At 37.0% G+C, this 13,431-nt stretch overlaps 1 protein-coding gene across 4 annotated transcripts in view; it reads right to left on the minus strand.

The window, feature by feature from the left end:
* Positions 1 to 13,431, minus strand: part of LOC131149105 (probable protein S-acyltransferase 19) — a 43,372-nt gene that overhangs the window by 5,467 nt on the left and 24,474 nt on the right. For 2 of the 4 annotated variants that reach the window (XM_058099203.1, XM_058099201.1), the window contains 5 exons: positions 2,127 to 2,195; positions 1,921 to 1,992; positions 1,687 to 1,815; positions 1,500 to 1,580; positions 417 to 617 (listed from right to left, as the gene is read on the minus strand). In XM_058099203.1, the coding sequence (XP_057955186.1) occupies positions 417 to 617; positions 1,500 to 1,580; positions 1,687 to 1,815; positions 1,921 to 1,992; positions 2,127 to 2,195 (552 nt within the window). The remainder of the gene's footprint in view (positions 1 to 416; positions 618 to 1,499; positions 1,581 to 1,686; positions 1,816 to 1,920; positions 1,993 to 2,126; positions 2,196 to 13,431) is intronic. The other 2 variants (XM_058099204.1, XM_058099202.1) reach the window with 1 other exon arrangement.

The following is a 13,431-nucleotide window of genomic DNA, read 5'->3' on the forward strand; positions in this document are numbered from 1 at the left end:
TTTTCTTGGATTTTTATGTTACGAAAAATAAATAACAATGATATTTTCCTAACTAATAATCTTATCTCAATGACTTCTATTATTTTTTGTATATCTTTTGGATCACTTGACAGAATGAGGGACCGGAGATCATAACACTTCAATCTGTGAATCAGCATATTTTAGGATTCAGTTTTTTGTATATCTTTTGGATCACTTGACAGAATGAGGGACCAGAGATCATAACACTTCAATCTGCAAATCAGCATATTTTAGCATTCAGTCGATGCTCTGGTCTAGGTTTGAAATCCACATATGACACACACATGACATTATAAATTTATCATAAGGAGGAATTGTTTGATGCTCAAAAGTCAAATTATCTCCAGATGCTACCATGCTACCATTAAATATATATATTTTTCATATACTTTTACCTGGTAATCCACAAACACCCTAGGAGGGGTACACCATGCACCCTTGTGCTGCAGTCCTAAAGAACTTCCACCACTAAAGCCAGTTGTAGCAGATCCTGTGGGAGAATATAGCCCATTTAACAGCTCCTCATCTATAGATGCTCCTGCAGGCACCTCACTCACAGCCCTCATTGCCACAACATACTCATAAGTTGTAATACCCTAAAGAAAAGAGAAATCAAATGCATTCACTCAGATGCGACAATTGAAGTGTATTTCTTCAAACCAAATAATTGTCTCTTTCTTTTTTAGTTCATGCTATCATGGTCCTAAATTTTCATGAAATTGTCAAATTTTCCACTTTCCTCCACCCTTTACATTGAAAGGGTGGTCGTTTACAAAATTTTCATAGAAATTTACTAAATACTCAAAATTTCAACAAAATTTGTCAAACAGTTCACATGGAACAACATTGAAATTGAAATTGAAATTGAAATTGAAGTTGAAATTGAAATTTGGGATTCAAAACACTTCAAACTGAAGTTTTTTTTAAAAAAAATAAAGATTAGTTATGAGGATGGGAATGATAGCTATAAGACTCTTGAAATTTTATGCAAAATTGAATTTAAGATACTAATTGCAGCATTTTATTAACATTTGAACCATTTATTTCTAAATTAGTTATAGTTGCATAAGAACTGATATTTAACCAATTATAAATTTCATTAATAACTGAAGACATTTAAGATGGGTATCAGTAGTTATTGCATTTCATAAACCACTTACTTGTCATTGATGTATTTTATTTTGTATTTTTCAGTTCTAAATGTTGCATTACAGTTTCTACAGTTCAGAAGAAAAAAAAAAAAAATAACCATGCTTCACTATCAATCTCCATTGTTTTTTAAAATCAAAATCAAAATTGATATTGAAATTTTCATATTTTTAAGCCTAAAAATTTTAGTCAAAATGCATAAGTAAAACCTTGCATGCTACGTTTGATTTCCAAAACAGTATACTTTGCAACCAACATTCCCACATTCAGTGACCAAACAAAACACTGGGGAAAATGAAAATGGTACTCAGACTCTCTTGACTACTGACCTTTTTAATTAGTAACATGTGGAAAAAGAATAGTTCACCCAAAGGTAAACATGCCAGCAATGACACTGCAGTACATACGGCCTGTGATAAAAATAATTCTTTCATCACCACAATATTTTTCAATAATGTAAAACAAAATAATCAAATATCAGCTTCAATCTACTGCTTGTTTGATAATGATATGTACCACTACTGCAACAAATGGGGCACGAGAGAAACCATTTCCAAGTCTATCGATAATTTCAGTCTCCATACTTTTCTTGTCAACAAAAGAACGCACTAGGACAGCAATACCAGCTGCAACTTCAATTACAAGCTAAACCAGAGGGGGGATTGGAGGGAGGGGGGAAAGCATTGTTAGCAATAATTAGTAATTAAGATCATTTCATTCATCAAACATGTCCTAGGATTCAATGCATACCCAAATGAGACTACTGGCCATAAGAGAGATAAATGTTACATAATTTTTTCGCCCCACACAGTTGTTAAGCCACTGTAGTAGCCATGCAATATGGAGAGGTTAGTTCAGTACAATAACAGCAACAATAATAAGTCGAGAGAGACATGAAAGATGTAAAAACATATCTATTTAGACTTGATAGCATTAAAGGTTCTACAAAGATATACCCGACAATGGTGATCAAATCCATCCACACATTTATCACAACTTCTACAGTGTTTGCTGAATTTGCCCACCTGCAAAAATGCAAAGCATTTGTCATAAATAATGAACCAAGGGAAAAACAAAAACAAAAATAGAAACAAAATATTTCTGTTCTCCAAAGGCCATTGGCATGTCCATGTTTTAGGGGTTGGTGCCTAACAAGTAACAAGAGCACGAGTCATATAAAGAGCAATGTAGCCAAACTACTCGGTAACATTTCAAAAGCCTTGTTTCACTTTACTTTCTTTTTTCTTCACTAGTTCTTTCCAAAAAAAAAAAAAAACACAAAGATAAGTCATTGATCACAAATGTTCTAACTACAGATCAAACCTAATATGGGTTCATTGTTCATAATGAGAACATCCAAAACTTTAAGATCCTCATACTTAGATCTTTTCTTCCTCTTCAAAGCAACTGTTAGAAACAAGCTAAACTTATCCTTCTCTTCAAAGCCATGTAAATCCCGTAAAAGTGCTGTATGGATTTATGGGGTCTGCTGATTTGAAGGGAGATGTAGACTGTTCCTGGAAGACTGCCATTGTTGTTCTGCTATTTCCTCTGGTTGGTTGTGGCATAATGCTGTTGTGAAGCTGTGCATGCTCCTAATGAGTATTCAGAAATCTTGTATGCATGGCTGGTTGTTTCTGGTTAATGTTTGATCACTCAAGGTCCAGTTCATGCCGAGATCCACCTCCAGCTGCTGCCACATTGCATAGATATCTTCTGCATTTCAGTTTGAGTGCCTTCAATTATTCATTACGCAGTGCTTTGTGTGGTTGAAGTTGACTTTCGATGATTTGCAAAGCTCCATTTATGCCTTCGATTCCTCCTAGGATGCTGTAACTTCAGCTCTGTGGTTGGGTATCTCTTAAAATTCTCAATTCTGGAGTGTGCCTGCAGGTACATGCTTTCCCTATATTGCTTTGTTGCTGGGTTGTGTTGCCTTTTCTGGTTTCTACTGGCCTTCACTGCTGTGTGGTGATTTCTTTTGACCCACCAGCATACTTTGTGTGTCCAATGTTGTATTGAGTGTGTAGTAATGGCGTCAACACAAGTACTCAGCTGATAGTGTCAATGTGCAGATTACTGCAACAAAATTGGTTGGTTCCGTCAATTCATTCTTATGGACATAGTGACAATGAATAATGACGTAAACGGCAAGACTAGATATTTTGTGCACAATCCCCCATCTCACAACAAGATTATTAGTAAATGAAGGAAAAATGATACTACTTCTTGTGTGTTTATGGAATAGTATGGAGCCAAAAGTCGCAACTAATTTGATGCTGTACTGGACCACCAAGGCACTGTGGAATGGTCTCCCTAAAAGGTCCTCTCAGCATAAGAATCAAACTCACATATTTGATGTGATGAGAAGTTCTAGTTTGAGCAAGAGAGTGTATCAATCAGCTAGTACAACACTACTCTAAGGGGCATTTGGGAGGAATTAAGGATTCAGCTGTCGAAAACAGTTTTCATTTTCCATTTTCAATATTCCAAAGAATAACAAAAATGCCACCTTCTATTCCAATTTTCCAAAATTTATATAGGAAAGCAGAAAAACCATAAAAAAAAATTTCAAATTTTTATAAATACTGGAAAACTGTAGAACAAGGTGGCAATTTTGTAATTCTTTTAGAAAACCGGACATGAAAAATAATTTTTTTTTTCTATGACTAAATTGGCCCTAAATCTCTACCAACCAATAAGTACAGCTGTGGAGATGCTCACGAACTGCAAAAAGCTCGTTATCACATACCAGCTATAGAATCCATACCCTCTAGATGAAGCATATGCTAGAACCCAAAGAATTACCAAAAATGGATTTAGCTCCTCTTCTTCAAGCTTCTCGGGGCAATTCAGCTGTGGCTGGTGCTACCTCTGGTTGTGGGAAAGGGAGAATAGGTGGCAAAGGCTAAGATTCATGGGGATGCCGTGGCAAAGGTATTGCTGGTTCCAGCACCTCTCTCTCTCTTTCTCTCACTCTCTCTCTTGCAAGGCAATGCAAAGCAATCTATGCTCATCAAAAGGAAGACATTGATCTAGTTTTTTATGGCGAGTATGTTGATCTCCTTAGTATCACCAAGTATCGAAAGGCTAGGAAGATTTCGATTTTCTTGGAAAGGGTCGAGATTGTATGGCTCCTCGCTGCTTGGGAATATTTTTGGGTTTGAAGAGAGGAAAGGCCCACATCTTCCTCTTGGTTTTGTCACACAAGGAACAAGGACAGGACCTTGTTGCTTCAACTCAAAAAGAACATATTCAGCAGATTTCTAGCCCTAATGGAGATCAATGCTGGTGTACGAAGGAATATAGCCTTTCCTTGGAGGCTTCTGCCCAATGGATGATTGGCACAAAAAGCACAAGATTTCTAGCCCTAACGGAGATTAATGCTGGTGGAGAAATATAGCCTTTTCCTAGAGGCCTCAACTGAATAGGTGTTTGGCGCAAAAACTGCAATAGCTACAGCAAACTTGGGAAATCAAGTGATTCCTAACCCCAAGCTAAAATCCAAAGTCTCTGCACCACGAGGAGTGCCATCATTCAAAATGTGACAGGGAAATAGCCACCCCTCTCCCCCAAAAAAACAAATGTAACCCCCTCCAGACCTCCCATTATGTTGTGTATTTTTTGTCCCCATTGCAGCTACTCCTAGAGATTCTTTCTGAAGGCTTAAGCCATGCTCACAAGAGATCAAGAAAGTAAATTATGATCCGTGCTCCTTCACAAGTTTCAAACATCAAGAAACCAAGGAATAGATGGATTCTTATGATTGTTTTCTAAAATTATCTAGGTCAGGCTCCCTTAGTGTCATGGGTCGAATATTTCACACCTTGTGAAGGGTCGTGCAACACTAGCTAAAGCACTCTTATTTAACTAGTCAACCAAAGATGGCCGCAATTCACCAACAGAACACATTCACAGAAATTGAATGTAAAGCAAAAGCAGTAAGCAATTCATGAAAGCAAATGGCAAGCAAGTGATTGAAGCAACGTAATTCATCGGCAACACCTCCATAAGCAATGTGTATTTAGCGGTGGAGGCAAATAGGCTAAAGATGTTTACAAAAGCTAGTGAGTTTTACAAGACTAATGAACACTCACCCTCCCCCTAAAGAGCTTTATATGCTATTTTAGATATGACACTATCAAAATATCCGAGGAATCATACTCCAATTTTACATTAAGGCATAAAGACACTCAAGGCATAAAACCTATACTAGTATTTAATGATGGTAACCCATCCCATGCACACAAGACAAGCAGTCACAGATAAACATAACATCCTAAAAAGTTTGGCCCAAAACTTCCTCACACTTTGTGGACCTTAGGGTGGATTTAATCTCGAGCTCAACTAGCACGAAGTCTAATGTGTTTCTTTTTGACATTGCGTGCCTTCAGCCTTCAGGCCTCCCCTCTTCCTAGCCAGCCCAACTCACTTCCTTAAAATCTTTTGGAGGCCTAAGTTGTGTTAAACAAGTCAGCTTTCAGACCCATTGTCATGCTGGACTGGAGTTCCCTCAGCAGGAAATTCTCATGCTCGCTGATAAGCCTCAGGAAGAAGGGGGATTGCCTGGATATGGAGTTTATGAAATATCGAGAGGAAAAAGATTGTCCTGGACTCATCACAGGACAGTTCCTTCTCCCCTGGAATTGAGGTGTTAAAAGGGATGGACATTCGCAGTGGTTGTTTCAAGGAGCAGGTATCTGATCAGTTTCCGGAAAATGAATGGAGTTTCCTTTGAGGGCTTCAAATATAGGAAAACTTACCTTGAAAAAAACCCCTCGGCAGCAGTAGCAAGAAGGAGGCTAAGTCAAACATTTGGAGTTCTCAGATAATTGTGATAACGCTAGTGGGATTTCAGACTTGATGGAGAATGGCAGCAACCCGAGTCTTTCACTGAACCTATGTTGAGGAAACTGATTTCGTGCAATTTGAGGAGTTTTACTGTTAAATCAAAAGGGCTTTAATTAAGTTTTTTTCTCAAGGAGTGGAGACGAGATGTTTGCCTGCAGGAAACTAAAGCTGAATATCTGGATCAGTTTATGGTCAACAGCTTCTGGGGCATCAGGCTGGTAGGTGGATTTCCCTTGGAGCCATTCTCATTGATGGAAGCAGGAAGTCATGGAAATGCTGGATCACTCTTCTGAATTCCTCCGTTTCTTGCCCGTTCAGAAACATAAAGGATAGGTTCGAGTGGCTTCTAACCACGGTCTACAGTCCAGGTGAGGGCCCTGTAGACAACTCTTGGTGAAGTGAGCTCTTGGAGGTGCTGGGAGCCTTCGCCCCTTCATATTTTTAATGATTTTGTGACTGAGTCAACCCAGCTGACCCACCAAGTCTAGCTGGTTTAGGCGGGGTCACACTTAGTTGATCCAATTTTAGCTCAAATTAGATCTTATCCAGGCCACAGAATTCCAGACCAGCCAAGCGACAGGGTCTAGTCAAACCCAGTCCAACCAGCCAGTCCAGTTCGTGTTCTAAAATCATGTCTCATACAAGATACTACTAATGTTACACATGATATGTCTGCTATTGCTTTAGAGCTATTATTGATGGAAAATGTGTGTCATAAGAAAGGAACTGATACCACTGCAGCCATTCAGCCGCTTCATCAACTTTCCACAGTATCAAAATTCAACTTGGATTTGCCCGTTTCTCACTAGAAAGGTATCAAAACTTGTGATCACTTATCCTATTTCTAAGTATATTTATACAATTCATCTTCCTTCTATAGTGCATTCTTTTGTTTTGTCTATTTCTGTTGCTTCTACACCACCTTTACATGTCAAGGTTCTCACTATCCTCAGTGAACACCCATGATAGGGCAAAAGTTAAAAGAGATTGACATCAAATCTACAAGCAAATTTTATACAACCAATCTTCCATCCAAAAAATCCTTAAGAGGCTATAGAAAATTAGGATATAACAATATCCATATTGGATGTGTGCAAATTGGAATAAAACCATTATCAAAATTTGGACTTAATCCTCATCTGTCTTAGAGACGATACAAGAATTGTGATACTTATCAACAAACTGATCTAGAAGATATTCAAACCTATAACTATCAATTCAAACATGGAACAGCACCGTACAAAATAATCTAGAAAATTCTCTATTTCCTTACATCTAGAATTACTCCGCTTTTCTTGATTAGGACTAAAAGTCGAAGTCATGGCTGATGTCATCTTCAGAGGAAGAGTAATCTGCCATTATTCTAAAGATTGCCCTGAAATCTTTTGGAGTCTTGGCTTGGGCCAATTTTGCTTGGTGATCCCAACCATTTCAATTAATGGGATTATCATGATGCTTGGTTCAAGGCAATTTTACTTCAAAATAAAACCTTTTCTTTCTCTTGGTTTATTTGTTTTGATAAAAATTTCTTTAGCAAAGTACCTTCCTGAAACCAAGCTCAATTTCAATAGAGTGAAAATGAGGTAGAAGCTCTCTAAGTCCCGATTTATGGAGAGGAAGGGCGGTAAATTCAGTATGCTAGGCCGTTACAGCTGAAAATTTTTGTGGAAATCAAGTTTAATAACTACTTATGTCAAGTGTCTCAAGTTCCAGTAGCCATCTAGGCTCTAAAACTGGCGAAACAATAATAAGCCAAGAATCATGTTGGAGTGATAAAGAACTCTCAAATTGGAAATTACCTAATATGGATGAAAATACAATTTATAAAAAAGGGAACATATTAGAATTCATATCCATGAGAGGGCAAAAGTTAAAAGAGATTGATGTCAAATTTACATGCAAATTTTATACAACCAATTTTCTATCCAAAAAATCCTTAAGAGGCTATAGCAAATTAGGATATAACAATCTCCATATTGGATGTGTGCAAATTAGAATAAAACCATTATCAAAATTAGGACTTAATAATTCTATCCTCGTCTGTCTTAGAGACGATACAAGGATTGTGATACTTATCAACAAATTGATCTAGAAGATATTCAAACCTATAACTAACAATTCAAACATGGAACGGCACCGTACAAAATACTCTACAAAATTCACTATAGAGTCCTTACATCTGGAATTACTCCTATTTTCTTGATTAGGACCAAAAATCGAAGTCATGGCTCATGTCATCTTCAGAGAAAGAGTAATCTGCTATTATTCTAAGGATTGCCCTGAGATCTTGGCTTGGGCCAATTTTTCTTGGTGATCCCAGCCATTTCAATTTCTAGGATTATCGTGATGCTTGGTTCAAGGCAATTTTACTTCAAAATAAAACCTTTTCTTTCTCCTGGTTTATTTTGATAAAAATCAATCTGGTAGTATGATTTTTTGTAGCTTTCTTTCTTTCAATTACTAAGATTATCGTGATGCTTGGTTCAAGGCAATTTTACTTCAAAATAAAACTTTTTCTTTCTCTTGGTTTATTTTGATAAAAATTTCTCTCTCTCTCTCTCTCTCTCTAGTAGTATGATTTTTTGTAGCTTTCTTTCTTTTTGATTTCATTTGCTTTTAAGGGCTATTGTCCCATTGCTTATGACCGACATCCACTTTATTATAATATATTGCTGGCATCCATCTAGCTTTTATTATAATGGATGCAATATTTAAAGTTAGATGGATGCTAGCAATATATTGAAATAAAGCGGATGTCGGTCATAAGCAATATTTAAAGCTTTTCTATGAACTACTTTTGAAGGAGCAATGACTGGAAGCAAGATTCTTTTTCACTTTGATGGCCATTTTCTGCAAAACAATTATTTTAATGTTTAAAAACTTTGTTTAATGTATGTTTGAGTTTCAAGGCCTCTTTAATTGACCTAGTGTCTTCTTCCTTGGGCATAACTTCCTCCTTCACTTACACTTCCACAACTCCCTTGTGGAAAAGTTGTGAAGAACAAGATCAAAGTCCATAGAAAATTTGCCAATATTGTCAATATTGTAAGTTTGTCTCAAAATCCATCAATAAAAATTGTATCTATTTAAATTTCCATACTTTCTTTGCAAGTCCTCTGCAATTTTATTTATTTTTCTGCAATTGCAATTATATATTTAAATTTCCGTCCTCTGCAATTTTACTTATTTCTTGCAATTTTACTCATGTTTCCGCAGTACTCATATTTTTGAAATTTTTTATAAGTCTTATTATTGCAAAACTTATTATTATTTCATTTCTGCAGTGATTCTAAATTTTTATTCCAACCGCACTTAGCATTATTATTATTATTTTGCAAGTTTTATAGTCCTAGGTTAGATAGTGGTATCAGAGCCAGTTGGTATAGGTAATCTTTGAGCTTAATTCTCATAAAATTCTAAGCTTAAAGATGGTAAGCTAGGGTAGTAAGTCCCGATTTATGGAGAGGAAGGGCGGTAAAGCCAGCCTGCTAGGCCGTTGCGGCTGAAAAATTTTGTGGAAATCAAGTTTAATAATTACTTATGTCAAGTGTCTCAAGTTCCAGTAGCCATCTAGGCTGTAAAACTGGTGAAACAATAATAAGCCAAGAATCATGTTGGAATGATAAAGAACTCTCAAATTGGAAATTACCTTATATGGATAAAAATAAAATTTACAAAAAAGGCAAAATATTAAAATTCAGACCCATGATAGGGCAAAAGTTAAAAGAGATTGACGTCAAATTTACAAGCAAATTTTATACAACCAATGTTCTATCCAAAAAATCCTGAATAGGTTATAGCAAATTAGGATATAACAATATCCATATTGGATGTGTGCAAATTGGAATAAAACCATTATCAAAATTAGGACCTAATAATTCTCTCCTCGTCTGTCTTAGAGAGGATACAAGGATTGTGATACTTATTAACAAATAGATCTAGAAGATATTCAAACCTATAACTATCAATTCAAACACGGAACAGCACCATACAAAATAATCTACAAAATTCACTATAGAGTCCTTACATATGGAATTACTCCGCTTTTCTTGATTAGGACTAAAAGTCGAAGTCATGGCTGATGTCATCTTCAGAGGAAGAGTAATCTGCCATTATTCTAAGAATTGCCCAAAAAGTCTTGGCTTGGGCCAATTTTTCTTGGTGATCCCATTTCAATTAATGGGATTAATTGATTACTCAGAGACTCCCTCCCTCCCTCGGGTTTTGATTTCCTTGACTGTTAATTTTGACTAGCCATTATATACCAATTAGAGGATCCCCTCAAACTCCAACTCCATAGGATCCTATCTCCACAAAGGTTGCTTTCTTTGCATGCAAGGCAACTCTCTCTCTCCCTCCCTCCCTCCCAAAGGCTAAAAGACCTAGTCTAAAAGACCAATTGGTGACCAAAGAATATATCAAGATGTGGGTAATTGATTACTCAGAGACTTTCTCTACTGTAGCTTAGTTGAATTCTATTCGGGTTTTGATTTCCTTAACTGTTAATTATGACTAGCCATTATATACCAATTAGAGGATCCCCTCAAACTCCAACTCCTTAGGATCCTATCTCCACAAAGGTTGCTTTCTTTGTATGCAAGGCAACCTTGAGAAGATTCTAAACCTTGATAAATTTGCCGAAAAGGGGGCTTTCCCTTGTTAACAGGTGCATTTTATGTTTGGATAATACTGATTTTTTTACTACATCCTCTTGCACTGCTCCTGGACCAGGAAATTTTGGAACTTGGCCAATTCTTTCACCAGGCAGCAGTGGGTCATGGCCAGATCAGTGGGAGAAGAGTTACAGGCCTGAAAAGGTATCCAATCCAGCAAGAAAAATAGGAAAGCTTTGTTCCTCATTCCTCTCACCATCTTTGGGTTTGTGTGGAGGGAAAGAACTAGGAGAGCTTTTGAAGGATCGGCCATGCCCCTACATTTTAGTAAAGACCACTGGGTTGCCATTGTAATGAGCCGGCATAGTGAGTTGTTTTTTAACAGTTCTCTTGCAATTTTTGACTTCAACACCTGCAGTGTAGGTGGTCTTTTTGTATCAGACTTGGGTGACATCTCTTTGATGCCCTTCTATAAATTTTCTTTACTGATTAAAAAAAAACAATTTATACCAATTAGATGTTAAGAATGCTTTCTTGTATAGGGCCATCGAGCAACGTTTATATGTCGTCGCATTGGGGGGTGGCAATCATGTCATGACTCTATTGAGTCTCAAGGAATTAGAGGATGTGAAATATTGGCTTCAAAACAATTCCAAAACAAGGCCCTAGGATTGGGTTTAACTCTTCAATTTGAAGTTATTGAGAAGCAAACAATTTGATTTGGTTCAATTCTTCAGTTCTTCTGGTTCCATGTCGTAAGCTTAATATCCACATCCTGACCAAGCCAATTTGGTTCCATTATATTCTTTGGTTTCTCCAGTTCCTGTCACAACCACAATGTTCACACCCCCACCAAAAAGACGCTATCAGGTCACCACTAAGTTTCCCTGACCTGAAGGACCTTCATTCTTGGGCTGACAAACCCCACCAGAACTATTTATATAATCTCTCATTGGCACCTACCAACTACCACTGACTAGTGAAAATAATTTGTCAGCTTTTCTAACTTAAAAGTTAGAAGACACCTATGCAGGAATCTAGAACAACACACCTTGTCTACCCCTTGCTGAAATAAAACATGCATCCCTCCAACCATCCAGTTTCCTGGAAACATTGTCTACCATGGAATTCCAAAAAGATCTACCTGTAAGACGTCCAAAGTAAGAGGCCAATCTAGAAGAAAATGACCTGCCATGCCAGCAAACTGAGAAAGGAGGCTGCATTAATCCCAGCAACTCCACTCTTAGACAAATTAATTTTTGAGTTTGAAACCCTGTCAAAGCTCATAAAGAGTTTAACACGTTGGAAAAATTACCACATCATTGAACATGAGAAAATATATACATATATCATATGCAAACTGCAAATGAGAAACTAAAATATCCTCAGATGCCACCCTAGTATCTTCTATTAACCCTCTTCCACAACGGAAGTAAAAGAAAGGAGTTGAAAGCATTACCTTGGCTAACTCACCTCGAGTCTTAAACCAAGAATTTGGCTCTCTGCTAACAATCACAACAACTGCTGATGGAGGGCACTTGTTATCCATTTTCTCCACCCATACCCAAAATCGTTTTGCGCCAAATCTTTAGGAGAGAACTTTCAACAAACTTGATCATAAGCTTCCTCAGAGATATCACCATGCTTTCAGTCTAGGAGAGAGAAGCCGCCTAGGAGAGTATGGGTTCTTGAAGGTAGGGTTTTCAAAGGAAGGGGGGAAGAGATATCACCATGCTTTCAGTCTAGGAGAGAGGAGCTGCCAGCAGCAGAGCATCATGAAAACCCTCGTCCCCATTGAAGTTATTCACAAGCAAACCAATTTGATTTGGTTCAATTCTGTAAAGCAGTTCACATGGGCAAAGAAACATGTATTTCACAAAGTAATGTGCGTGTGTACACATGAGCTGCTCAACATGGCCCAGCAAAGCATTTGATCTGATTCATCTGAATATGTGCGAAGCTTTGCAAGGACTCAAGTGTGTGGGAGAAAATCTGTACAATTCCTCAAATAAAACATGTCAGCCCAGAGAACTTATCCCATATTTGACCAACATATATTGAGAAATGTCCGACATCAACCACGTGAGAAAGGGTTGAATGGTTTGTAATAGGATTTCTCCCATAAGGAATCAACTTAATCTTTTGGTTCGGTTGTTGAGCATTCTCAGCTAGTTATGTGCTTATTTGGGTCCTCGGACTGGGATTTTGACAAGATTACACAGCTAAAATGATATGATGTCGTACATAAAAAATTTTCTATTTAATGAACCAATTAACCTATTTTTAGAAATTACTCAGGCCAAGAACAAAAATTTTTTTCCTAAGGTGACAGCTACAACTTGGGCATACGAAGAGCATTCAAGCTGATTCATGGAAAACAGAGGTTGAAGTGTTTTAAATATCATGTTCACTTTACCTAAAACATGCTCCAATGCATATATATATATATATATATATATATATTCTTAACTTATCAAAATAAATGTACACAAAGTCCTACAGTATACTATTACTTTTACACTTTACTTGAAACCACTGACGTTACTGTTGGAATGCTTAACAAGTTAGCATAAAGAAGTCTTATTTAAATTTCTATCAAACCCATTAGCTATGCAGCTGGAATCCAACTTTCCGCTAAAAAACTGCACTTCACATAATCATTTTCTCTCATGGTTTTAAATTGCAGTAGCAGGTAGTGTAATGTAATGGTAACAGGTGTAATGGGAAGTTCAAGCATGCACAACCTTGTGCATATTAGTCTATTTGCATGTTTTAAGCATTAACCCGTCTTAGAAAG

The sequence above is a fragment of the Malania oleifera genome, chromosome 2 (genome assembly GCF_029873635.1).
Source record: "Malania oleifera isolate guangnan ecotype guangnan chromosome 2, ASM2987363v1, whole genome shotgun sequence".
Taxonomy (NCBI): Eukaryota; Viridiplantae; Streptophyta; class Magnoliopsida; order Santalales; family Ximeniaceae; genus Malania; species Malania oleifera.